Source organism: Odontesthes bonariensis, chromosome 5 (genome assembly GCF_027942865.1).
Source record: "Odontesthes bonariensis isolate fOdoBon6 chromosome 5, fOdoBon6.hap1, whole genome shotgun sequence".
Taxonomy (NCBI): Eukaryota; Metazoa; Chordata; class Actinopteri; order Atheriniformes; family Atherinopsidae; genus Odontesthes; species Odontesthes bonariensis.
The window spans coordinates 24028197-24055696 of record NC_134510.1 but is presented as its reverse complement, the minus strand read 5'-3'; the positions used below and the strand labels follow the sequence as shown (position 1 = coordinate 24055696).

At 42.0% G+C, this 27500-nt stretch overlaps 2 protein-coding genes across 5 annotated transcripts; one reads left to right on the top strand and one right to left on the bottom strand.

Moving 5' to 3' along the window:
• Positions 1-1686: 1686 nt before the first annotated feature.
• nbn (nibrin) lies at positions 1687-15153 on the top strand. Of its 2 annotated transcripts, XM_075465495.1 has the most exons (17): positions 1687-1828; positions 3270-3391; positions 4589-4710; positions 4811-4970; positions 5063-5166; positions 5265-5382; positions 6191-6381; positions 6513-6613; positions 6702-6834; positions 7909-8117; positions 9504-9678; positions 9902-10553; positions 10693-10782; positions 11593-11733; positions 11999-12112; positions 12189-12238; positions 13061-15153. In XM_075465495.1, exons 1-17 carry the CDS (start codon positions 1798-1800, stop codon positions 13092-13094), a joined length of 2547 nt encoding a protein of 848 aa, XP_075321610.1. In that variant the 5' UTR covers positions 1687-1797; the 3' UTR covers positions 13095-15153. The 2 variants fall into 2 exon arrangements, with proteins under 2 accessions (XP_075321610.1, XP_075321611.1); XM_075465496.1 differs by lacking the exons at positions 11999-12112; positions 12189-12238; positions 13061-15153 and having other exon boundaries at positions 10953-11733.
• An 881-nt stretch (positions 15154-16034) lies between these two features.
• On the bottom strand, positions 16035-20705 carry osgin2 (oxidative stress induced growth inhibitor family member 2). 3 transcript variants are annotated; one of them, XM_075465497.1, is made up of 7 exons: positions 20451-20493; positions 18293-18383; positions 18047-18139; positions 17776-17912; positions 17511-17702; positions 17318-17409; positions 16035-17230 (listed from the first exon to the last, which is right to left on the bottom strand). In XM_075465497.1, coding segments are annotated over exons 2-7 (1698 nt in total). In that variant the 5' UTR covers positions 18294-18383; positions 20451-20493; the 3' UTR covers positions 16035-16047. The 3 variants fall into 3 exon arrangements, with proteins under 3 accessions (XP_075321612.1, XP_075321613.1, XP_075321615.1); XM_075465498.1 differs by lacking the exons at positions 18293-18383; positions 20451-20493 and adding an exon at positions 20635-20705; XM_075465500.1 differs by lacking the exon at positions 18293-18383 and having other exon boundaries at positions 20451-20486.
• Between the last annotated feature and the right edge of the window lie 6795 nt (positions 20706-27500).

The window sequence follows — 27500 nt, the reverse complement described above, 5'->3', positions numbered from 1 at the left end:
TTACATGGATCAAAAGCAGTCGTGAATCTTTGACGCACTGTGTCTGCTGATATCACAATATAAGAGAAGCCATTCTATACGATGAGCAATTTTGCATCTAAAATCTTAACCCCCTTGTGCGAGGAGGACATTTATCGTGTCTCTTTATTCCCATCCAATTTGTAATGCAGAAGAATGGAACACCTTTTACTTCTCCAGTAAAACATCTGGATACTTCACTGTCATTTCCAGGGAGCTGTGAACACATGGGGCAGGTGTATGGGATCGGAGAGAGCTGGATGACCAGTGACTGCTACCAGTGCGTCTGCATGGAGCCTTTTGGAGTAGGATGCTGCGATCAGTGAGTGTGATTTAAAAGACACTCATATTGTCATAGTATATGATGAATTCATTCTCTACTTTTTGTTTTATTGCTTTTATTTATACATTTATGTATGTTTCAGTTTATTTTGGTATTTGTCCCGCCTTAATTGTTTTCTTTTTCAAACATACCACACTTTTTATGTGTTTCTTAAATAAACTCGACTCGATTTGACACTTTTTTTCCGCCCTCCCATAGTGCATATAAGCCCGTGGACTATCCTGACTGGTGCGAGATCATTCAGAAACCTGACTCTTGCACCAGCGTCGCAGTGATGAGAGTCAATCATAAACTGCCCTGTCTCTGGGGGCGTGGCCGGCTCAGAACAGCAGGACAGCCATGGAAATCTGACAATGATCCTTTATTTTAGGTTTCACCATTCAAGTAAAAAAAGAAACAACAACAAAATAACAGCAATAGATACTATGTGAAGGTTTATTTAGGAATAAACTAATAAAAGCCAATGATTCAATTTTTTCATGGGGTTTGTGAAGGCATTTTACAACAAACAAATAAACACATATCTGTCTGATATACCTTCTGTACATGAACAATTTTACATCTGAGTATGCAGGTGTTGATGTTAGTTGTCTATGTGTTGGTCTAAATGCCGATAAGTGTGTAGTACATAATTAAAGATTAGAAAAAACGACATGTAATTGCTGCCCTTGTCATCATTGTTATTTGTCCTCTTAACAAAAACGTATTCTGTACTTTTTTGTTACAGTTCTAACGTGTACTCTTGTTTTGCTCTGTATGGACTAAATGTTATGATTTAGTTGGACCTTTTAAACAATAAAAGCGCCCCTTTCTCCTCGCTGAAGATCTGAGTTTCTAGAGAGAATCAAGTGGGAAATAAAATTACTTGTGCTGTTGTCCCAATAATGACCGCTAGGAGGAGCATAGAGAGATTGGCACCAGAGATAAGGCTCTGGTTGGCACTAGTGTACAGCTGAGTACACAATCTGAACAGAGTACTACAGTTACTAACTTTCGAGCTCTAAGTCTTTTGTGCAGATTTGCAGTGATACTTGTTTTGACTGTCTTCTTCAATCAATTAAATCATTACTTTAGACTGGGTATCCTGTTGCCGTTTAATTTTTAATCTTTAATCTTCTAATTTAAATGGTGCCGTGATTTTAGGGGAACAACCAAGCAACCCTGTTACGATATTTCCTTTAGACATGAAAAATGTTTAAAATATATATTCTCTCTTTAAATTTTGGTCTAAATGACCAGCATTAGATTTTTTTTCAAAGAGGAATCAACTATTTTTTAGAGATTTTATTTTAAAAATAAAATAGGCGCAGCGTTATGACGTCACACGGTAGCGCGCCGTGAAAGTCCACCGTGGTGGCCTGTTAATCTTTACAATGTTCCTTCCTTTTATTGAATTGTTAGTTTAAATCGACCAAAGAGACTCCGAAAGCAGTACCATGTGGATACTGACTTCCCTGCAGCCTGGAGGTAACATTCTCCATCATGACTGACGTTTTTAGCTAGCTTGCTGCTAGCTTGGCAAAGTTTGATCAATATAGCTGAAAACCATAAACGCTACACGAAGAGATGGAGGTGTCCGCGACCGCACCCGCTGCTGTTGTATCTTATAAAAACTGTTTCGGTCTGCTAAAGTTTCCATTAATATGCGATGTGTTTGAGTAGAGGTTGTGTGGATGGGATGAACTTTGGACTCGCCATGTTTCATTAATATGGCTAATTACAACACTGGCATCTCAAAACATGTGAGCAAAAAAAGTTAAACCACAGAAGTCTCTAAACTCACAAGGGCTTCAGAGTGTCTATCGTCAAATACAGTCTGTCCTGTTGTACAGTACATATTTATATTTATATAAATCTCATCAAATGCTTCATTGTGTTTTAAATGGTGATAATACACCAACGTATGCAATGCAGATCATATCTTTATGAAATGTATGAAAAACAGTGAGTAATGTTTATTTCCAAACTAGTTTCCAAAATATTTGAAGTGTCGATATAGTGAAAATAACAAATGTTGACATATTATTAATTAAAAATGGTTCAAAAGCTGAAAAAAACCAAGAACTATCAAATGCTATTATGTTTTTTCCATTTTTAATTGGATGCCAGCCCCAGTTTGGAGACAACATCAGACTGGAAGAGCTGTGAATGCTACAATAAAAAGAGAGACTGAGCCTTTTAGAAGTAAAGGTTGGGAGAGGATCAACCCTCTGTGAAGTACATCCTGAGCAAATGATTCAACACTTCAAGATCTGAAAATAGAGTAGCAATGAATTTGTTGATGTCATGATAAATCATTGAAACATCTCTGTATCCAACACACAGTGCTGTGGACACTTCTTCGAACTGTAATCAGTGAAGGCAGTTTGACGCATCCACATTTGCAAGCTTAAAAACCCAATCATGCAAAGAAAAATTGATTGAAGGCTTTTAATTATTTTTGGAGATTCTGGATGACACATCCTCAAAACTAAAAAGGAGCGGTACAACACAGCTTGTTATGAGCGCAGTTAAAAATCAAGCTTCTGTGTTGGCATAAGGGGACGGGTTAGTGCCGATGGCTTGCCAACCTGCACGTATGTGACGGCACCCTTAATGCGGTAATAAAATAGGTTTTTGAGCTACACATTCCATGCAGTTGACATATTTTTAAGGAAGTCCTTTTTTTTTATTTCAGCAAGCCAGTGCCAAAGCACGTTTCAACAGCACAACTCAATGTGTGCTGGCATCAAATTCACAATGAGAATAAGAAGATTAACGATAAATAGAAAATTAATAAATAAAAAAATTTAAAGTATTGACCAGTTATTACAACTTCACAGTAAAACTGACCCACATTTGTAAAAACCGCAGTTCAGTCTTTGGTTTTGCACGAGACAGCTGACTTCCTGCCGTCTGTCTCTCACAGGTGAGACTCACTACCTCCTCTCAGGTAAAGAGTACGTGGTGGGACGCAAGAATTGTGACATCATTCTTCAAAATGACCAGTCTATCAGTAGGGCTCACGCTCAGCTTACTGCCACTGACCAGGTGAGAGAAATAATGCTTACTTTGTTTCAATATCATGCTTTTCCAAAGAGGTAAGAGACTTAAATCGCTGCAGACGTAAGAAAGCTGAATATCTTTAATAAGCTGAATAAGAATACCTCTCTAACTGGAACTGATGGCTTTTAAAAGGAGTTATCACTTTTTTTCTGTGCGTGAGAGCTTACATGTGGAGTTACTACAAACTCAAAAAGTAAAAAAAGTAAGCCTTTCAGATCTGATGAGGAAACTTGCTCTATGATTCCGTCACTCTGTAACATAAATGAAAGCAATGCGGCAGTTCGCGTCTCCTTTTTTAAGCACAGTGTGTTCCAGAGACTCATTGTTTTGTGACTGAAAATTCAGCTGCGATCTGACTCCTTTCACATACAGTGCAAGCTCTCCGTGTACACAGACATGGCTGTTGGTTTTCAAAAAAATACACAAGTGAAACTGCAGCCAACAGCAAGAATTTTGTGGAGTAGTCGCGTCACCGTAGCAACAAGCCAGCTATTCACTCTGAAAAAAAGAAACGGCAATTTGCGTGCTGTACTGGGATATTATCCCAATTCTAATGGCAGATGAATTGTGGGATTGTAATAGTCATTTAAACATTAGCAAATCTTTCTCTGTGTGATATCACTCCCACACAGAAGGTGGTGCTGTTGCACAAACACTGCACACATGGTACGCTGTAACTGAAACTAAAACCTTTGATGTCCGAAACCCGAATGTATGAATTCTGCCTTAATCTTGTGCAATCTTTTCATTGCACTGACACAGTTTTTGCCAACTTTAAGTCATAAGACTTTTGATTCATTTTAATCATCCTCTGTAATCTTTGAATTACCTTGTGTACGAATTGTGCTCTATAAATAAAATTGCCTTGCCTTGCCTTGCCTTGCCCTGCCTTGCCTAATCATTTCCCTAATCATGTCCCTATGGTTACTGTGTGAATCATCCATCTGCTTCACCATAAGAGTACTTAAAGCTTATTTTTTTTGTGATGTCTTACAGGCAAACTGCAGGAAAACTTGACAGTTACAATGAAATATGAATTTGTTTAATGTATTTATTTAGCTGTGGATGCATTTGCTTAATTTAACTTTGGAAAGAACATGTTTCTCATTTGCATGGCTGAAGCTGACAGAAAGATGTTGGATGGTTTATATAACTGATGAATTTCATGGTTTGGTCCTTTAGACTCTGACTTTAAAAGACACCTCCAAGTATGGCACAGTTGTCAACAGCCAGCCAATAACAGCACCTGTGAACCTGAAGTCGGGGGACAACGTGACATTCGGTGTTTTTCACAGCAAATTCAGGTATGTGACAGAAAGACGACTTTTCACAATTAACATGCAGTTCACTCATTCGTTATCAAATGATTTTGTTAAGCATCTTCTTTTCTGTTTCTGTTCCCAGTGTGGTTCATCAGAAGCCTGTTGTGTGTTCGTCATGTTTGGACAACACCGGGAAGGCGACTCTGTCTCAGACGCTGGCTGCTTTAGGTGGGAAGCTGGTCAACACCTGGACCCAGGACTGCACCCACCTGGCCATGCCCACTGTTAAAGTCACCATTAAGGTCAGGTCTTGTTTTTTTTATATGCCTGTTAGCACATGTGATGTGTTTCTCTCCAACCAAGTCCTGATGTTCTGGCTTCCTTTCTTCGTTAGACCATTTCTGCTCTGCTGTGTTGTCGTCCCATCGTGAAGCCAGAGTTCTTCTCAGAGCTCAAAAACGCCTTTCAACAAAAAAAACCTCCTCCTAAAGCTGAGAGGTATCAGGCAAACCACCTCTGTTGACATTTACACTGAGCTGACCCTGACTGGCTGCACGGAACTGAATATAATATCTCCTGTGTGTATTGCTTTTAAGCTTCTTACCAGAGATCGATGAGCCGAGCTTGAATAAAGAAGAGGTCAATCTTGGAATAATCCCAGATCGCAAACAGCTTTTCAGTGGGAAGACCTTCATTTTCCTCAGTGCCAAACAGGTTGGTCACTTCCTCTTTTCTAATGATATTGTGTTGTTTTCATGCAACACAAACTGCTACAAAACTCTCATGTTATTTTAAGGTGGAGATTATGAAATCTAAGTTGCTGGTTGTGTCAGGTATTTGTTTTCCTCAATCAGGAATAGAACATCATGACAGATCAGCACTTGTTATGGGTGACATGACCACACAATGCCCTGCTTCTTCTTTGGGAAGCTTGAAAGATTGTTGTGATCTTGTGAGGTTGACGTTTATCAACCGCACATCAGTTGCCAGGCAGTGTTTCGTCCGTCTGAGATCCACTGGGAGAGTCGCTGCTGCCGCAGAGAGCCTTGTTTTCACTCGAGCTACAATTACTGATCACCGTTTTCTAAGCTGCATTCACACCTGACATATTCTAGACATTAGATGTGTAGCTGTACAAATCATTTGTGATCGCAGCAGGTAATTCTCCAAAACATTCTTGGAGAGCACTAATGCCCAGATGCCTAATATCAATAGAAGCCAAAGGTTTTGACTTAAATATTTATTTACACACTCATAGGAACAAGGAAAAGGTGAAGGTATAAAACGCAGTCACTACTTTTATGGACTAAAAACAAAACTTTTATTTGACTTGATTTGACTAAAAATGTACTTTTAATTAAGTTAGTGAGTTACAGACATTTAAATGTTACTGAAGATCCTAAGCGAGTCACTGTTTGCAGGTGGAAAAAGGCACAAAAAACTTTTGGAGATGACATCTGCTGGTTGTAGAGCGATGAACCCACAGGCAGATTAACTTGCTTCTCTCGTGTGCCGTTTGCAGCTGAAGCGCCTGAGCGCAGGAGTGAGTTTTGGAGGTGGCAGGAGCCAGCTGCTGGAGGAGGGCTCCCTGCCCCGTGAGCTGCTGGAGTCTGCACACAGCTGTGTGGTCGATGTCACAACAGGCAACTCACAAGCTCTGCTTCCTCCCTCCTCCACAGAGTGGGCAAACTCCGTAAAGAGCATCCTTCAAAGGTTTCAACTCCTGCTCTTCTACAGGGAGACACTTTAAGAGCATGTTTCTGCACTTGAATTGTTGAGATAAATGGGGGGATTTGTGACCACTTAAAGACGCTCTGCCATTTCTCCTTTGACCACCGACACAGAAAATGTTTTCGAGTCATCACAGAGTCTGAAATTGGTTTGGCTGCCATCTACGCGTCCTGTGACAAGTACTGCAATCCATCCAGTCTGATAACAGACTCAGGTGTGTGGCGACACTGAAAAGCACTGAAGAGGTTCTTTATTTTGACTTCAGTTTTTTAAAATGGAATTTTGCTCCCGTTTTTTTTCAGATTCGGCACCAAGAGTGGAACCCAGACTCCCAGGTGCGTCTCTGTCGCAGAGCGTGACTGTGGATGAGACCGTGTTACCCACGGCGTCGCAGAACATCACAGCTTACGCAGTCAACACAGAGACATCCCAAAGGTACTCACTAGCTACATTCTGGCTATTCACATTATTCTAAATAAGAAAATAATGCAAATATGGTGATTAGATTGTTCCAGTTATTGTTGCGAGTCATGCCGCGTTTGTTGAATCTGACGTGGCGTGTTCGTACGAGACCTTCGTACGAAAAAAGTAAGAGAAATTTAGAATAAGAGTATGAAAATGTTCTAGCATGAGGCCCAATGTTCTTTTTTTTTTTTTTTTGTCATTAAAGTTTTTATTAAATTATTCATACACACCTAAACAAAACATTCCAACTAGAAAACAAACACTGACACCAACATCAACAGACAGGATATCCAGCTTATAGCCCTGTACACAAAGACCTCCTGCACATAAGACTCTTTTTTTTTTTTACATTTTGCATTGATCAGCACCATATCTACAAATTTTCATTTTCCATACCTACAAAAAAAATACGTTCCCAGGCCCTCCTAACATGTTCCTCTTCATTGTTAACTCTAGCCAACATGCGTTCATATGATGCAACTTCTGACATCATTTCCATCCACTTTTTAACATCTGGGGCGACTGTACTCTTCCATACTCTGAGGATTGCTCGGGCAGCTGTGACCATTCCAACTTTAAAAATCCCTCTTTCATATTTAGATATATTTAGAATTCCTGTTTGGTCCCCTAACAAACACAGTTTTGGTGATACAGGTACTGCCACACCCAGCCATTTACTCACATGGTTCAATACTTTCTCCTAAAACGGGTACACTAGTTTACATCCCCAAATCACATGTAAAAAAGTCCCTATCTCACTCTGACATTTCCAACATAAATTATTTCCTATTAAGCCCATTCGATGTAGCTTTGAAGGAGTAAAATAAAATCTATGAATTATCTTGTACTGAATAAATTTCCCCTTCGCCTCTCTCATGTGTTTCCCTGTATTTGATAAGATATTTAACCAGTCCTCCTCAGGCCCAATGTTCTTAAAAAAAGCAGCACATCGTCCCTTATGATGAGCAGAATATTGCTGTGCATTTAACTGTATCCTCCGTGTAATTAAGTTGTCGTTCACTCTTTGCATTCCTTTGCTGTCAGGATGGAGGTCAGTGAAGTCACCGGAGTGGTAGCAGTAGGAGAAACTCCTGAGAAGAAGTTAACCCAGAACACCAGTCAGTCCCACAGGTCCAAATTTACAGCTCAGACGAAAACCTCTCAGTTCCTTGTGGCTGATACAATGAGCTCATCATTAGATGCTGCAAACAACAGAGACTCCCAGAGGAAGAAGCCTGACTCCAAAGTTACAGGTAACTACATGAATGTGTAGTTTTCCCCAGTGTAAAATCAATGTGACGCGAGTATGAAATGTTATTATAAATGGATGATTTACAAAATGTTTCATCTTAACTGTAAGTCATTGTATTAGGATGTTATTTATTACTTCTTCCTTTAATTATAGATTAAAATATTCTTTTTGGCTTATTTATAGATTATTTTGAATGTGTTTTAATTGATTTAAAAGCTTAAGTTTTCAGAATTTTTGGAAAGAAGGATGGTCTTGTGATGTACCTATAGCTGGTCCTTTAAAGGTCCACTTCACAACGTTAAAAGACTATTGGGTGTCACACTACAGCAGCAGCATCTCAGTCCAAACCAAACAGAGCCCAAACTAAAAGGCAAACCTCACATGGAGTCCATCCGTCAGCATACAGACCAATGTGAACCTTTCCCTTGCTTTGCAGGAGCTTTACTCAAAAAGTCTATAACTTTCCTGTAATGATATGAAACAGCATTTAATCATATGCTCCGGTAGCCGCACAGAGCTCAAGGAAAAGCACACAGACGAGAAGAGACTGCGTATCCTGGCAACATAATCATTAAACTATAAAATCTTCACTTAGCCGATAGTTGCTCACTGCTGTATAGAGGTTTAAAATGGTGTACACGATCATTTAAAATTGGATTAAAATCTGTGCAGACAGTCTGAATGATTCTTATGAATCATTCCACTTTATTGTGTTATTTCGTTTTTAGATGATAAAGCAGCACCATGTGTTGCACTCACAGACACTTTAAACCATGTTAAAGTATAGTAAAGGTTGAAGGCTGTAACAAAAATAAAAAATAAGGCTTCTCTTCTTTCTTAATGTGTTTCTAACTTCTCAGCACAAAAAATAAAAGTGCGTGATGAGAAATGGAGCCTTTCTGCTTCAGCTGTAGCATAAGAAACAATATTACCAACCAATATTTTCAAGTGTGCCAAATTACGGTAGTTGTATATGTATATGTATATGTATATGTATATGGCCAAAACTACTGGTTTGGCTTGTTTCATCAGTCCTTAAAATAAAGCTGATATCAGCACCTTTTAATGGCACAGAGCAAAGTTTATTGGTCCCAAACAATAGAAATCTGCCTCATCTAGATTTTATTTTATTTTATTTTATTTTTATTTTGAATGTTCTTTAAATTTGCAACTACTGTGAAACAAATAGTAGTCCTTATTTGAGAGCTTTAGGGGTGTTTCAGGAGGAGCATTTTTTTCGCTATTCAGGCTTTGTGCTAAGATGTGCTGAATGTCAGCAGGCACTCTGGGATGTTTTTATCCTCTCAGCAAATAATCCATCACACCGCAGGACTTTTTGCATTGCCTCGCAGTAACAAATATTCAGTAAAGCCAAATATTTTTGCAGTTTCAGGTGGAGATAACGCTTACGTCAGGCCCCAGCCGTCCGCTCCTAAGACCAATGGTGGGACGAAGACATTCTTCAATAAATATTCTCCTAAGAAACCAAAACCCTCTGCACAAGCTTCCCCACAGAAACAGTCAACTTTGACCAATTTCTTTTGCCCCGTCAACAAGAAAAGGTAAGATTCTGGTTGTTCATCAGTGTTTTTGGTGCCAGGGTGCTATTTAATAATGCTTGATATTTATTTGTTTATTCAAAAATTTCAATATAAATCCATCGAACAGAAACAGCCCTCCAAAACCTTCGGGTTTTCTGGAAAATGTCTCTGATAGTTTCAGTGCTGAATAGCTGAAAGTAAGACTCTGTACTTACCCGTCTCTTTGTTTCATGCTGTCATTGAGGCCCTTGGAGGATGAGCTCTCAGCTGTCATGTCTGAGCCAAAGCGGCCTGCACCAGAATCGTCAATCATCCTGCAGGCATCGAACACCTTATCCACGCCCCGAAAAATGCCCTTGCTTTCTCCCGGAGGCCCTGCAGCCGTGTCCCAGACTCCACTTGATTCGCCAGCGGATTTGTTTGTTAGACAGTCAGAGGCTCTCACTGAGGAGCCAGGGCGCAGAAAAAGGAAGGAGATGGAAGAAGATATTCAGATAGATGAACTGGAGTCTATTATGTTAGAGGATATGGACTGCTTTGATGACAAGGTCTCAAGTGATCAAGGCCAAGAAGAGCAGTTAATTGCACACAGTTTGCCTCAGCAGAAACGAGGCTTGCGTGCTGTGGACGCTTCTTCCTCCAGCAAAAGGCAGCGGATCCACCAGGAATCTAATCGAATGAGCAATAAAGTGCCTCAGCTGGGAAATGAATCAAGTTTCCTTAAGAACCTCAGTGAACAATCTGATCCACATACTGTCTCTATTAAGACGGAGCCGCCTCATCCAACAGACTTCATGACAACTAATCACGAGTCAAGGAAACCTGCTGAGATGTCCTCTGCCAGCACAAGTAAAGACAGAAGACATTTTGAAGACGATGAAGCTTCTTTCGTCGAGGTGAAGGAAGAGCATTTGCTCTTTTTACTTAATTCATACAGAAATGTTGCGCTTAAAATACAATGTGAGTTTTTTTTCTTTTTTTCTTCAGCTATTTTTCCCATTTATCGCTCAGTTTTGATCTTTTCTCTTCCCACAGGATGTAGAACTACTGACAATAGATATCAGCCTGCCAAGAGAGGAGAAAAAGGCCCCTATTAAACCTGTAGTGGTCAAACAGGAGGCTGAGGTAAATCCTGGGGGGGGGGGGTCTCTGTCTGTTGTGTAGGTGTGTGAGTTGGTTCCTTCCTTTGAAAGAGCTTCAGGTTCTCGCTACATCTACATGCTGTGTTTTCACAAACCAAAGAGCCCAGGATCGGATGCATCAAAATCTATGAAGGTGCCAATTATTTTCCACAGGCCGACGCAGTTAAATGGCACAACCCAAACCTCAGAGGACCGACTCGGATACCAGTTTTCGAGAATGTTAATGTGAGAACTAAAGCCTCTTGTTTGTGAAAAGGCTATCTAAAATATTAATGAAATGAATCTCAGAGTTTTAAAAATAATCACAACCAAGTCTTTTTTTTCTTTTCTTTTAATGGCCATGATTTCATTCTTTGAACGTCATCGTTCTGAATTTGTTGTGACATGTTTTTAAAAAGTTAAGTTAACAAATGACTAGAGAAGTTGTTTTGTGTTAAAAAGAAATCAAATGGTTGAATCTCACGACTAAATACGTTAATTAGCAGTTGGAGAGGAGCACGGTTGGGTATAAAAAGCGGAGCGAGACCAATATAGTTGCCCGATATATTTTTAATCATCAAAATTTAAAAACAGCCTGAACTAGTTGATTTAGTTTTATTAAAGTGGAGCCGAGGCAGCATCAGTACCTGTTCTGGATACAGTGTTTACATTCTGAACATGCTCGTTTATTCATTCATTCCTTCATTTATTTATTGTGTTTTTTTTGTTTTTTCTCATCGATTTTCTACAAAATCGACTGGGCTAAAGGGAATATTCGTCTTACCAAAGTTGTGTGAATCGTGGATTTTTTCAGGAGTCAAAGATTGATGAGGATCTCCCTAAGAAGCTGGTGTTGGTGGAGTTCAGATCTCTCACTGTTTCAGATCCTCTGAACACCAAACCGAAACAGATGCTGGAGAACAGACACGTCAAGAACTTCAAATGTTTCCGCAAGGTCAGACCGCGAGGCAACACACACGCACGGCAGAGGCTCTTTAGAGATTTGTAATCGGTTCTTCAATAAGTGGCGCGTTTGCCAAGAATCTGAACGCTTTGTTCTCCTCTTAAATACTTCGACCGACGGTGATTTCAGTTTGCATCCAGTTTAAAAAGGTTAAGATAAAGAGCATCTGTGACACTCGTGTGGATCAGTTAAAAATGAAAAGCACGGAAGTTTTAACAGCAGTTTTAATATGAATTTAGTTTTTTCTGTGTGACAGAAAAGCATCCCAGGTGCAGACAGTTTCCCACACGTCATCGGAGGATCTGATCTGCTGGCTCACAACAGGGGCAAGAACTCTGATCTGGATGAATGGCTGAAAGATGCAGCCCAGGTACTGTCGCCCCTGTTCTATTGTTGGGATCTAGTCTTTGTCTTTGATCTGTGAGTTGAACTTGTGTTTGTTTCAGGAGGAGCGTCAGAACAGGCGGGATGAGACAGTGGGGGATGACCTGTTTAGGTGAGAGACTGGACCTCGTTTCCTGTTATGATATGACGTGATGTAACTTTGTTATCCCCTCACAGCTTGCCCCTGTGAGTTCTCTATGCAGCATAATATTATTCATCATTCCCCGTCCACAGCTGCCAGCAGCCCACCGTTTCATTTATTTTTTTTGATTTTATTTATCATGGGTGCAGAGATCCTCCAGTCATTTCCTGCTGCCAGTGCTTCTTAGTTGTGTCCTTATGATTCATTCTTCCAACAAAAGGCGGAGCTTCTGTGACCTATAGAGTCAAGGTGATAAAACTATTCTAAAACTGAGATAATCTCAACCATCCCAGTCAGGAGATTTATGGGTATGCAACCACCGTAGCCTCCTCCTAACCAGGCAGAACGGACAAATTATTTCGTCACAGCGGTTGCCAGGGAAACAGAGGTGATGTAAGCCGGCGCTGCTTTGTTTTCTTTGACTAAGCAGAAAAGAGACATGTTCGATAGATTTTTTTTTTTTGTTGCATGTGTGTAAGGCCTGATCTGTTTGATCACTGAGTCATGCTCAGTCAGTCATGCGTAGCTTGAGAACAGACTCTGCTGCTAAGAAAACAGTCCGGTATTTTTTTTTTTTCTAAAGGAAGTTTCCAGACGTGGTTTATAGGAAGGTTGTTTGCTTTAAGCTGTTCAAACATTTTCTGTGTTTTACGGCACTTTATTTTGGGCTGTTTTTATTGTTTCAAAATGCCTCTGAGCACATTGAGGAGTGATCCACAGGGAATGTTAAAAGCCCATCCTGACGTGGACAGATGTTTGACGTGTGCTCTTTTCTCTGTCTGTGTGTGTCAGGTACAACCCCACCAAACTATCCAAGAGAAGATGAATTGCCTTCATCTTTGCATCGTCCCGGGGGAATTAAGTTCACAGGAAGTCGGTGAAACCCTGTTTCAAAGGACTGCAGAAACAACTAGATTCATTTCTCTGATTTCTGTATTTGAGCTGAGATGCTTCATCTCGCTGTTCTTCCTGTTTTATATCTATAAACGTATTCACTGGCAGCCAGAAATGTAACAGAACAGTCTTGTGTTCAAAGATGGGTTTTTTTCTCAAAGTTTTTATTTGTCGTTAATAAAAAATATACCATACAAAACATTTAAAAACTGTTCAGTTGTACAAGAGTTGTAAAACTCTGCATGCTGAAAGCAGCCATTCCTTCATTTTGAAGTTAACGCCCCAGTTAATTTCCCTTGTTTCAGCAGAATTAAGAGGCTAGAGAAGGATTCAAGTGCTACTGTTTCCTCAGCGATCTCGGGTGAGCCAACCCTTCAGGCACTTTTCCAGATCTGAAACAGTTCAGATCAGTAGTCGTCATGCCGAAATATCTCTTGTTCTTTCTGTGCAGATAGTTGAGGCTCACCTTCCCCTTCGTATTCGCAGAAGGTGCCACTTTCAAGCTCAACGTTAACTCAGCATTCAGTATGAATTGTATAGCAAGAGAAGTGGCCAGGAGAGTTAGGAGACTGGCTTTAAACACCTTTTTTTGGGGATTAATCAGCTTGTTAATTAACTACTTGCGCTTTGAGTTTCTATCTGAAATCCATTTGCATTCCTATTAAAATGTCGAGTACACAGATTAATACAAAGTAGAAATCATGCTTTTGAAGCAGTATTTCTCATCTCAACAGCTTAAATTTTTATCTTTTAAAACAAGGAAATAGAAAAGGATAAAGATGCTCCACTTTTGAGTCGCCCTACGTGGTCAAATCCACCGGGTCTAACTCTCCCCACGCCCCTCCTTGTAGGAGTTTTCTGCCAGCCGCTGCCAGCCAATGGCTCGTGCCTGCATGCATATATTTAATATTTCTATCAAAACAATGTTCAGAAGTTCAAAAAAAAAAGCATCAAGGTATATAATTCAGCTGAAATTCAGTAGTTAACACAGGTAACATTTTCACTAGTTGTTAAATGATTACCAAAACCTAAACAGTAATGAGTAAAAGTGTTTTGTTAGTGTAAAAAGTCATATGACTACACAACAAGTCATTTTAATAAAGTATTAACCCCCACCCCCCCTTTGTTGACTTTTATAATGTCGAAGTTGGCAAGAGGAGAATCGAAAATGAAAAAAAAAAAAGTCAAGTCACAATAAACAAAGCGTAAGCTGTGCGTGAGCGGCTCAAAGGATGCAGGTTATGGCGTAGCAGTTCTGCAGACGCTGCTTAAATGACTAAAAAGGTAAGGAAAAGATAGTAGAAACGGAAAATGGATTGTGACTCGTCATCTCCCGTCGCCTTTCTGAGCTGATTTTTGTCACTTGACGATAACGGTTGGGGCTGCTTACAGTTCAGTTGCTTTAAACGTGGAAGATTACAGCGATATTCACATGTAGAGCGGGAATATAAGAGACAAAAGACTTCTGCATGACTCGCTACATCACCTGTGAATGTCTGTCCTCGTTGTGTCTCCGAAACAAAAACAAGGTTGATTGTCATGGTTCACATTGTTAGTTAAAAAAAAAAAAAAACTAATTACATGACTACAGTGGTAGGTCAGCATTGATGAGTATTTGATGTTAATAATGGTTTCATGTAATTAAAGGTGATACTAATTGAATGCTAAGATGTGGGTTGATTGAAAACAAAGAAATAAGAAACTGTGGTTTATAGAAATGACGTTCTGGATGTGATTTTCATTCTTTTTTTTTTTTTTAAAGCCTCTTTTTTTCACGTATGCGCGGGTTTGAATTAACTGACTTTCCCTAAAATACCCATAAATTGTTGGAACATCTGGATTGATTTGTTTTCCACCTTCATAACTGGTCGCTGTGTAACTGGCAGAAACTTCATTAAGACCAAAGAGTCGCATAAAATGTTTCATGTTTTAATCTATTTTTCTACTGAAGACTCCGCTCTTTCATTATGGGTCAAGAATTTACAGAATTTGTTTATGTGGGCAAAGCTTTTATGTCTCAGAATTTAAATTTGTGCCTTAAAAAACAGGACTGAAAATAAACTAAATGGTTGAGTTTGAATCTAAATTATCAGATGATTTTTACATTCCATGAAATGAAATCCATTTAAACACCAGAGTTGACCCTTCATGCCCTTATGTTTTCCCTGGATGCTTGAATCCAGACAGTAAAATCGACGTTAGATTTGGATGAATACATTCAGATCTCAGTGGCAGCATCCCTAAAGCGATGGGTCAAATTTACTGGACTATCGCTCCAACTACCAACAATAACAAAGAATCTTCTTGAGTGAGAAAAAGAAAAAGGCTCAATAATCAGGAACATCAATACCTCGGCAGCCACAAACTTTTTGGGTCTCATAAATCTGATGTAACATACCTCTTGATTGTTTTAAATCAAGTTGTTGAACTTTGAAATTGGGATTTCTGTGCATACACCCATCACCTGCACGACTGCAGCGACGAGTTGAAAGGGTGCAGTGGTCTTTATTTTTTGAGTTTTGCCTCTGTGCAACTTAACACTGCTCGCAGATGGATTGAAGACACACGGTGAATAAATGAACAACCCTGATCGAAATAAGGTCCCGTTCTGTTATGAGGTCACAGATTGACCGTGAAACATTGGCACATGGAAGCTTGGGCATTTGGAGGCTTCAAATGAAGCCAGGCATTACTCTTAAAAGCGTTCTCTTTTTTCATTCAAAACTGATTTGTGTACATCCATTTTCTTTTTGGTCTCTAAAATGCCTTAGCTTAGATGACAAAACACTGCATTAATGATGAAAGCGTATTAAAACTTGTTTTCCCTCTCTCTCTGGCATGGTAAAAGGATTTTATATGCGTGCCTTGAGACCTTTATTGCGTTTTCAGATGAAGTTGTTCCCTCCATTGCTGATGAGCTTTTCTCTCTTCTTGAGTCTCTTCACCAGACAGGAGGCGATGCCCAAAGCGCCACCCTTCAAAAAGCGAACAAAGTTGTCTCCCACCAGCGGGCCCATGGCAAACAGCCCTGGCTCCTTGGTGCACTCAAAAGTGTAGGGGTTGATGTCAATGGGATTTTGCTTGCAAGAGATGGGTTTTGTTGGATCCTGACCCAGGTACTGGCCCTGTTCCTTTAAGAAAAACAAGTTTGGGTTGGTCCCAATCAGCACCAAGGCCATGGAGATCTTGAATGCCTTCAGGGAGTTGTTCCCCTGCAGCAAACACTTCATGTCAGACTGGAAGGACACCACACAGTGTTCTGGAAAACTGGTGTAGTCGGGAAACAGACTGACACTGGCACCTCCAGCCATGTTACCTGCAGCCAGCTGGGGTTTAGGGCACATCTTGGCACATACTGAAGAGGCAATACTCACTGCCTGTGGTCTGCTGGGAGCAGAAGGGGGAGCCACGTTTGTGTATGCCTGAGAGCACATCATGTTGTACACTTTGTGGTACTCTGGGTACAAGGTCTTCGGCAACTGCTTAAAGATGAGGTCTTGGTTGTCAACGCTCTTGCGAAAAACATGCAGCACTCTAATGTTGCTGTTACAAGCAGACAGAACTGCATCAGCAGCGCTTAAACCTGCACCTACAATTAGAACCGGATCGGAGTTCATATCCAGCTTTCTCTGGCTCATAGCCAAGCCCAGGTCTGAGATACTGTGGAATACAAAAGGAAGATCGTCCCCCTCTGCACCCAAATGGACTGGTGAGTCAGACGCACCAGTGGCCAGGACTACATTTTCAGCAAACAGACAGAAGGGGACATGAGTGTCATTCTGGACCTGCTGATATCCCCTTACTTCCCAGAGAGCCCCCCCTCCTCCACTGTTAACACACTCTTCTCCATTTCCATCAAAGCCTTCATTGCCACCGTTTCCCACCCCACCATCTTCTCGATTAGTGTGCCCATTTTCCAGACTTTTCACCTCGTGTCCCCGGCAGAGTTTCTGGACGGAGGTCACGTAGGTGTTGTCAACGAAATTCTTTTGGAGACCCTTTAGCTTCACATAGTCTCGGTAATAAGATGAGATCTCCTCTGGGGTGGCTCTGTCACTGGTTACATCCCTAAAGACAAGACAAAGATGATGAGAAACAGCAGCAAGAACTACGTTGAAAGCCATCTCTTTTTTGTTGTTGTCAGCCTCTCTTTACCTGTGTTTCCCATTGGTCAAGTCTCTGTAGTTGACTCCAGGAAGCTCCATCCAGATGCCAAGACTAATAGTCAACATGGAGCCTTCCATTGCCTGAAGAGATGGGAGAAAAAAATGGCATAGATGAAAACAAACTGGTTGATATAAAATTTGGATTGTTACAAGGGGGTAGCAGACTAAACTTTGCCGCTTACATGCCAAGCACCCCCAGGTGTAGCCTTTCCCAGAACCAGATGTGGGATGTGTTGCTGCTTGTCTCTCCTCCACTGAAGGACAGAAGGGAACTCGTAGCCAAAGTCAGCATTGGGATGCAGCAGTGTATCAAAAAGCACCGCCACAGGATTCCTTGACCTCCCCTCAAGACCTTCACTCAAATATTCCAAGTCCTGTAAAAAGTAGCCTTTGTTGTGACAAATCTAAATGTTTCGATAAACAATAACAACTTGTAGGGGTTTTTACCTGCTCGGTGATGGGGAGGTGCTTGGTCTCCTGCAGTTTCCTGTACAGAATCGGGTTTGGATGAACAGTCTCTGTGTCTAAAAAGGGCTTGTATCCGCTCAGCAGGTAGGAGAGGCAAATACCTGATGGCCCATTGCCTAAAAATAAATCCATGTTTGGAAAATTGTGGATTAGCATCATAATGTGGGTATTATATTACACAAGTTATATTGAGAAGGGTGCGTGATTGCCGGACCATTAAGGGCAAGCTGAGTGAGGGTTTAAAGTTTACCTATGATGACCACAGGGAGAGTAAGTGGGTGTTCTTGTGGCAGAGTGGTCTCTTCCAGGAGAGGCATGGCTGCAGCCTGGGCCAGAGCCAACACTGGGAAGGAACACAAAGATAGAAATTTCCAGACTTTTCTGTAGCCATCCATTCAATGTCAGGCTAAAAGCAGAACCTCAGTTGTGCTTTGTCCCTCCACTGTCTCATCGTTTCTGGGTCAGATTTTTTTTGAACAGGTTCAAACCAGCTTACTGTCTTTGTGTCTGCCAGTGTTGTTGTTGTCTCATGTTAGCTTAGATCCTGTCTCCGTCCACCATCATCAGCTGACTCAGAAACATACACACTGAGGGAGAGAAGACCCTTTATTCATCCTGTTATTGTGCTTCCACACACAGCCATGACCCTCCCTGTCTGTCTGGGGCTTCAGACACGTGTAAACGCCCCGCCACAACACAACGTGACCCCAGATTCTCTCACTGTCGCCCTGCCGACGTCAACTCACACCCTGTCCCATCACCCGTGGCGAGGCTAGCCTCTGTTAACCCCGGTGCCGCTCCCCAAACAAAAGGGAGTTCTAATCAGATTTATGTAGGCTTGGGTCTGTTGTGAAATGTTGCCATAGAGCATGTGTGGTGTGTGTTTGGGTGTTACGCGACAATGCCATTGTGTGCCTGCCGGGCAGCAAATCCCCCATGATCACTCCTCCGAGTGGGCCCTAATCCCATTGGGTTTGTTTATGTCTTTGCCGCCCCTTTCAACGACAGCACGGTGAGAATGTGGCCCTGGCATGCTGACAGACCAAACCATCAGAGCTCCTGCTCCCCACCTACCCACCGCCCTAACAAACACACACACTCCCAAAACACAACCCGCTGGTTGCAGCACACACTGTCCATTTGCCCCACTTTCAATGAAAACACTGCCCACGCCACCTTTGTCTTCCATCCCAAAACTCTGGCTCATTTCCCTTACAACTTGCATGTCTACCTGTTGCCAACACTTTGTGCGCTCCCCTCCCTCCTCCTGTCTGACCTGTGTCTGTGGGCCAGCCTGTTGTCAGCTTGTTTGCCCTTTTCAGTCAAAGCAATGGGATTCCGCACATTGCCTGCACTGTTTGGAGCGTGTCAGGCTGATACTGGTATTTCCATGCCAATGGTCAAATTTAAAACCCTTTACAGCGGCTGTAAAACCTTGTTTGGGTTTTTTGTTTTGCACTTGTTTACACTGGTGCTTAGTGGACTCCCTGTAGGTTTTATTTATTCAGCTTTTTCCAGCTGTTAAGATAAAACACAACAACAACATGAAACCTGTCTGTGAATATCTGCCGTTATACCAGGAAGTTGATCATCATGACTTTGATACCTTCACGGCTCACTCAATCTTTTTCGGAGCTTTCCACCTTCAAACCCTCATTGGCCAGGTGGGATAAAACTATTGAGTCACACAGCTGTGCAAATAATTTGTTTTGGATAATTAGGCAGTTATTCAGTCATTTGAACATAGAAACTAAAGTCTTCCAATTTTATCTTCCGCCTGGGTCATTTTTTTGTTCTTACAGTTGCCTCATATCTTTGACCAGTGTAAATACAGCATGATGCAACAGTAGTTCTGTACGCATCATGGTGTTTTCACACGTTTTACAACACAAATGCACTTTTGCGTATTTTTAATTAAGATAAAGTCTTGTCTGCTCCATGCATTGTACTTAACTTTTGGAGATTTAATCAAATAAAACGTCTTCCCTGATTTAAAACAAAAGCTGACCCAAACATCTTTGATTCAGATGAGTTTTCAACTCAATCAAATCCTAAAAGTAGATAAATTCTGAAAGAATACAAGATGTTGGCTTCTTTTTGTTGTCGCATGTGCGCGTTTTGCAGCATGTCGGAGAGACTTTTCTCGGACATGGTGCTATGTTCGGGCCATGGGGGGGGGGGGGTGTTAAACTTGTTTAGTCAACAGAATGACAACACATGAGCCTATTAAAAATAAATACCTTTCTGTCATTTTGGCAGCACGCTTGGAAATATCTTCAGCAGGACTGCTCTTATTATTTCATAATCGCTTAATTTTCCTCTGTAAGGCCTAGAGCTGAATACTCACCTTTGCAGCTTGCGATAATGTGCTGTGAGCGGCGTTCGGGTTAGTCCCACAATTAGGTTCAATTTAAAACCAGGACGGAGATTTCTGTGGATTTTGCTGCACCGGATGAGGTGAATGATGCAGCAGAGCTGCCCCATCGCACACAGCATCCTCATAGATCCATACTGGCTCAAACCCCCTCCACTACCAAACTGTTTACGTTCAAGGAGCACACGCGGCAGACGCTACGTTACCATCATTGCATAATTTAGGTCAAACTCACATTCACTGTTATCCGCAACACTCGAGCAGGAACTGGAGCTCTTACCGTGCTGTGATTTATCTCTGTGTCTCTCAGTCGCGTCCTGTTATCACGACCGAGAACAGCGTTTCTAAACCGTATAAATAGGCAGACACCGGTGGGAGGACCTATCCAACTGTCTGGGTTCTTGAATGAGATAATAAGCCAACCTCTCAGTCGTCACCACAGACACACACATACACACACTCACCTCCGTGCGCTTAAATGGGAGCAGACCCGGTGTCCTCAGGTCAGATCAGACCGTTAGTTTAACTAAAGGATGGTCTCTGTGTCTTGATAGCAGAGCGTGAAAGACAGAAAGCAGGTCTTGCGTCTTTTTTTGTCGTCACATGCGCATCTCACGTGCACCGGCAGGCGTGAGCGCATTCACGGAGAGAGATCAGAGCATCTCAGCATCCTCACAGCGCCGCCGAAACTGCTGCTCACCCAGTGGGCTTAAAGAGCACACTTTCATTTTTAAGACATGTTCAGATGTAGGCTATAATCGGATATCGTCACAAACAAATCATGATATTCCGATTTTTTTTACTACCAAACAATATAAAAGTGGTACAAAACACAGGTGTCCTGGTACCCCATTCCTTTCTGCTGCTCTTTGAGACACAGTAAATGTATCAATCTAATGATATAATAAATCTAACCACAGATAGCCATACAAAATAGGTGCAGAGGGGAAGCAAATTTAGATTAGGCATTTTGGAAGTGGAGAGGAGGTTGTTCTCGGAAGAGATGAGTTTTCAAGAGATTCTTGAACGTACAGGAGAAGGTCTCCATACTCTGGTAGTTAGTGCCACCATCAGGGAACCACACATGAGCGGTACTAAAAGATGTTCCTGGGAGTAACTTAATGGTCCAGAAGTTTAGATAGCTGGGACCAGACCCAGACATTACTCAATTTGATTTGGGCAGCCATGGGTTGCCAGTAAAGCTCAATGAGTAATGGAGTGATGTATGTCTTTTTTGGTTGATTAACACCAGATGTGCTGTCATGTTCTGAGACAGAGATGTGCTGTAGGAGCATTTTAATAGTTGAAGTGGTAGATAACCAGGGTCCATACCAGTGCTCGGGTGGCATACTTAGTTCAATTTTATGTTAATATTGTGTTGGATGGTGTGATTGGCTGGGAGGACCGACAGTTCAGTCTAGAGAGGTTTAATAAAAGTGGCTTTCCTTTATTTGGATATTTTGGAGTGACAAGCTGAGATTCGTGTAAAATCATGAGGTCTTCATGCGGCAATAATAGGTAGAGTTTTATATAATCTACAAAGCAGTGATGTGAGAAGCTATGTTAGCAGATGACAAGGCCAAAAGAGGTGGCGCATATTGCAAAGAGATGGAGTCCTAGTATCGAGCCTTGGGGTGTCTCGGTTGAGAGACAATGGGGCACAGATGTTTATCCTCACCATGACACTTTAAAAAAGGTTTATGAGGTATGATTCAATTACAATATGGTGCCCTGCCTGAGATTCCCATCTCAGACAGCACAGATAGAATAGCATGATGTACCATGTCAACAACAGGATGTGTGAAAGAAAGCATGCCCTCGTTCAATTTAAGGCATAATTAAAATTAGTCTGGTCTCAGATGAATAACAACAAATGACAAAATACAGCATGTTATTTATTTAACCAAAGAAGCGGTGTGTGAAAAAAGATTCTGAACCATTTTTATCAGCAATAACTTAAAATAATCTTTCTCTGTATGGCATTATTTGTCTGTTATATCATAACGGAGGAATTTTGGTCCACTCGTCTTTCTAATGTTGCTTCCATTCATTGTGGTTTGCAGCATTTGTTTATGCACATCTCTGTTAAGGTCCCACAGCATCATTTCAATGAGGTTGACCTCTGGACTTTGACCGGACCATTGCAACACCTTGAGTTTTTTCTTTTGCTGACATTCTGTTGCATGATCTAGTAACAGCCAAGCTTTATTTGTCAGACAGATGCCCTCAGTTTTGACTCTGGCAAACCTTATTATACAGAGGAGTTCATGGTATACTCAATGACTGTAATGTGACCAGATTCTGTGGCTGTAAAACAAGCACAGATCATCAGCCGTCCATCACCGTGCTTAACAGTTGGTATCAGGTGTTTGTGCTGACATGTTGTTTGTTTTTTCTCCAAACATGCTGCTGTGCATTATGACCAAACATCTCCACTTTGGTCTTGTCTGGCCAAAGGATATTGTTCCAGAAGTCTTGTGGTTTGTTCAAATGCAGCTTTGCAAGCCGAGCTGCCATGTTCTTTTTAGAGTGAAGAGACTTTCTCCTGCAAACCTTCCACATAAGTCGTACTTGTTCAGTCTGTTTCTAATCACACCGTCATGCACTTTAACATCTAACATGTTAACTGGGGACTGTGGAGTCTGAGAAATAGCTCTTGGGTTTTTTGCAGTTTTTCTGAGTATTGCACAGACTGACGTTGGGGCATATGTGCTGGGACGTCCTCTCCTAAGAAGAACGGCAACAGTTTTGACTTCTGTCCACTTGTGAATACTTTTCTCACTGTTGAACAACGGATTTATAACCCTTTCCAGATTGATGGGCAGCAACAATTGCTTCTCTGAGATCATTGCAGATGTCTTTCCTCCTTGGCATCATGTTAACACGCAACTGAATGCTCCAGACCAGCAAACTGACAACACTGCTGCTTTTAAAGTGCTGCTCACACCTGCTGTTGATCAATTAATTAATGCGTATGAATAGTAGCACCTGGCTGCTACTTAACTTCTTATTTCCTGTGGAAGCAGTAAAGTTGTACTTGGTTTTTCATACACTGCCTCTACATTTTCAACAGTTTTTGTTCAATGCATACAATTGTGTAATACCTCATGTGGTGTTTTTCATATGAGGTTATTATTATTATTATTATTATTATTTACCTTTGTGCCCTCATATTTTTGTAAAATTTTGCAAAACAACATTTCCAAACTGTTCCTTTGCCTTGCATTACATCTCTTTAAAAAAAAAAAAAAAAAACATTTTACTATTACTAATGTAAACTTCTGGCAACATTTTAGCTGGACCTTCTAAAGTTAGCATAATTTAATTCATACTGCATTCTTGGATAATTACATAAAGTATTTACCATTAGAAAACTGAAAGCTGATGAAATTTAGAACTGTTTTTCTGCAGTCAGACCTTATCAAGATTAAGAATTGGTTGCCTTCCAGCTGCTTTCCTACGTGAATTTTTTTAATGATGATGTAAAAGGGCAAGATACCTTTTTTGTTTGTTTCTGTGCATGGAAAAATCAACCAAGTATTTAATTTATGCTGACCTTTCTGTCCAAAAGAAGGTATTTACTCCGTGCTTTATTTTCCATATTGAAGAACTTAACGTAACATAACATAATTGTGACTTTTAGAAGTAGGACTAAAATTGTACATTTTGTCTCAGTGTTGGCAGGAGGTCTATCAGAGAGCCCAAAATGGAAATGCTTGATGGTGCTGCTAAAGGTGTTATCCCCAGGGTGCTGTCAAAGTACACTTCCGGATTTGTGGTAATCTAGCTGGTATTTTCTTGCCCTGTTTAGACAAATGCAATGCAGATTAGTCTGTAAATTTAAAATTTGTTTGTATGTGCTGTAAACACGCATAACGTGTTTAATTTATGAACCCTCAATGATAATAACGATAAAAGATATTGCCTTAACAGCAACTCATCACAAATGTCACGCCCATGGACTCATTTTTTAGTTTTCATGTTTTAGGTTATGCTTTTGTTGTCAGTCCATGTTTAGTTTTGCCTTAGTTTCCCTTCACTCTGTTCATTAGGTTCATTCACTTCACCTGTGTTTTTTCCTCAGCTGCACTCACTCCCCAATCACTCCCAGCCCTCTATTTAGTTTCCTGCCTCCCCTGTCGTTTTTGTCGGATCGTTGTTGTTTGTTGCCACCCATGTTCCACGAGCCCCAAGAAGTCTAAGTATTTATTCCATGTAATATCAAGCTAAGTCTTTTGTTTTTTTTCATAGTCAAGTTTTTGTTTTGTCACAGTTAAGTTTTGGAATGCCGCGCTTTGTTTTGACCTTTTTGTCTTGAATTAATAAATCTTCCTTATTTGTGAAAGTCCGCACCCGTGTCCACCTTCTCCACCACACCTTTTTGACAGAACGAGCCGACCAAAAATGGACGCGGCGGACTCAGACAAATTCTGGGACCTCTACGAAGAGCTCTGGCGCAGTATTGAGCGGGTCTCCGCACTTGAGAAACTGCGGGTGGCTGGTGAGCTCTTGCTGTTCTTGTCAGCAAGGCGGGGGCTCCGGGGGTGGCACTCTAACCTGGAGTTCGTATGGGACCATGCCAGGACTGTGCAGCATGATGCCTCGCAGAACGTTTTTGGCTTGGAGCCTCAAGAGGTAATTAAGCTGTACAGCTCCTCTCCCTCCTCTTCCTCAGGCTCCCAGGACCCAGCAGCCACAGTGTCCAGCGCCCCAGCTGTTCCAGAGCTGTTCCAGAGCTGGCCCCGGCCCCAGCCGTTCCCGAGTTGGCCTCAGCCGTAGAGGCCTCCGGGCCTGACCCCGACCCCGACCAAGAGGCTTCCGGGCCTGACCCCGACCAAGAGGCTTCCGGGCCTGACCCCGACCCCGACCAAGAGGCTTCCGGGCCTGACCCCGACCCCGACCAGGAGGCTTCCGGGCCTGACCACGAGGCGGCAGGGCCCGATAAAGCCTCAGAGCCCATGGGGCCCCAGCCCATGGACTCACCTGTTCGAGCCCCTCCCTCCCACCCCCAGACTTTGGGGATGTCTGGGATCCATCCCTTGAAGGGGGGGCTCCCCCCCCCGCCGGATGTCTGGTCGACCGTGGGACGGTCCCCAGCTCCTCCTCCCGCCACGCAGACGGAAGTCTGGGTGCCAACCAGACCACCGCCTGCTGCCACGTCATCAGGGTTCCGGGCGTCCGCAGGACCACCGTCTCCTGCCGCCACGCCGACGGAAGTCTGGGCGTCCGCCAGACCATCACCTGTCACGCTGTCTGCGGTCTGGGCGTCTGCCAGACCACTGCCTCCTGCTGCCCGAAGCCGGTACCACGCCCGTTTCTGGTCCCCCGACCGGCTTCAAGCCCCTCCCTCCTACCCAGGCTCCGCCCTCGCAGTGACGCAACACCTTCGGCTCTGCTACACTTACTCAGGCAAACTGCTCATTCAGGTGGATTCGAGTTCCCGAAAAAATGGGAACTCCACCCACTTTGTCGGGAAGCAATCAACTTTGAGCAGCGCCAACGGCCCAGGGTAGAGGCGTGTTCAAGGTAGTGACGTGGTTGAACTGCCACTCAACCCATGGATTGTACACGGAAGCGCCTGCGCTTCATTCAATATCAACATGGAGCAGCGTCAAGCTTTTGACACTGCTGTAGATGCTGTAAAGAAAGTGTTCGACGGGAGATTCTCGTTAAAAATCGAGCAAAGAACAGCCCTTGAATCATTTCTTGACAGGAAAGACGTTTTCGCCTTGCTCCCTACTGGCTTTGGTAAGAGTTTAATCTACCAGTTAGCCCCGCTGGTAGCTAAATCATACGTCAGAGGAAGAGTGGTGTGATTGGCTTAAGCTTAAGCACAGCCTTTTCTGGCCACAACCAGTAGCAACCCGAGGGAGGCGGGTTGACCAGGCCATTTCGAATCGTATTCGTTATGGTCTTGGTCAGACCAGAATCTCGAAGAGATTTGAAAGTCTATGTTAATCAGGCTACCTCCCTCCCACCCTTAGACTTTTAAGGGATGTCTGGGATCCACCCCTTGAGGGTGGGGGGCTCTGTCACGCCCATGGACTCATTTTTTAGTTTTCATGTTTTAGGTTATGCTTTTGTTGTCAGTCCATGTTTAGTTTTGCCTTAGTTTCCCTTCACTCTGTTCATTAGGTTCATTCACTTCACCTGTGTTTTTTCCTCAGCTGCACTCACTCCGCAATCACTCCGCAATCACTCCCAGCCCTCTATTTAGTTTCCTGCCTCCCCTGTCGTTTTTGTCGGATCGTTGTTGTTTGTTGCCACCCATGTTCCACGAGCCCCAAGAAGTCTAAAGCCCTATTCGGACGGGACTAGTTCAATGGGGGGACGTGTGGTAATGTTGGTTAACCAGACGACGCCAGGGAGAAGAAATGACCAATTCGGACGGGACAAGAAATTCCTGTAATATTCATCTAACATGGGAGGAGTTTTCTTGAATATAAAGCATTCTGCTCCAAAATTATTGTATACAAACGCAGAAGACTTTTTTGTTTGTTTACCTGAATGATAAGTATTACTAAAACGTATTGTACAGTATAACAGAACAGAAGATTTATTCATTTTTGACCTTAATGTAAAGTACTGTTCACCAAAAGTTTTGCTCAGGATACTTATTTTACCTGAATGTAAAGTATAGTTTAAAAAAAGGATTGCACAACGAAACTTAAGTGTCATTTTCTATTTTACACCTAATTGTTTCTCTCTTTAAAAGGATGTGACGATATATTCCGTACTTATTACCGAAGGTCGCATTCGCACGGGATTAGTATTACCTATGGTAGATACTCCGGACCGTTTCACAGGAGGTAGAATTCTCGGCAAAGTTTACCGGCATACTCCGCTATCTTTACTGACATGGCGCGTTCGGACGGGACTAGATTTCCCGGTTATTATTACTTTACCCCAGGTCCCCCCATTAAACTAGTCCCGTCCGAATAGGGCTTAAGTATTTATTCCATGTAATATCAAGCTAAGTCTTTTGTTTTTTTTCATAGTCAAGTTTTTGTTTTGTCACAGTTAAGTTTTGGAATCCGGCTCAGCCGCGCTTTGTTTTGACCTTTTTGTCTTGAATTAATAAATCTTCCTTATTTGTGAAAGTCCGCACCCGTGTCCACCTTCTCCACCACACCTTTTTGACAACAAATACAATAAGTGTAGCGACCAATCCCTCCTTTGTCGCTACTGGATTGATTGATTGATTTTGTTTATTGACATTGTACAAAGCATTAAAAAGGTATACAAATAAATATGTCTTGAAAACCTTGTACAACATGTCAAAAGGATAACACAAAAAAGCTTGGGGAGCTTGTTTCCATTGTGGTCCTTG

Bases quoted from the DNA above. Each gene is read 5' to 3' on its own strand.
- nbn (XM_075465495.1), top strand. From the start codon at position 1,798: ATGTGGATACTGACTTCCCTGCAGCCTGGAG. The intron at 6,382-6,512 runs GTTTCAACTCCT...CCACCGACACAG, and splicing joins GTAAAGAGCATCCTTCAAAG to AAAATGTTTTCGAGTCATCA. The intron at 8,118-9,503 runs GTAACTACATGA...ATATTTTTGCAG, and splicing joins GCCTGACTCCAAAGTTACAG to TTTCAGGTGGAGATAACGCT.
- osgin2 (XM_075465497.1), bottom strand. The intron at 17,913-18,046 runs GTAAACTTTAAA...ATTTATTTTTAG, and splicing joins TCTCCCTGTGGTCATCATAG to GCAATGGGCCATCAGGTATT. The intron at 17,410-17,510 runs GTAAGCGGCAAA...CCATCTCTTCAG, and splicing joins CACCTGGGGGTGCTTGGCAT to GCAATGGAAGGCTCCATGTT.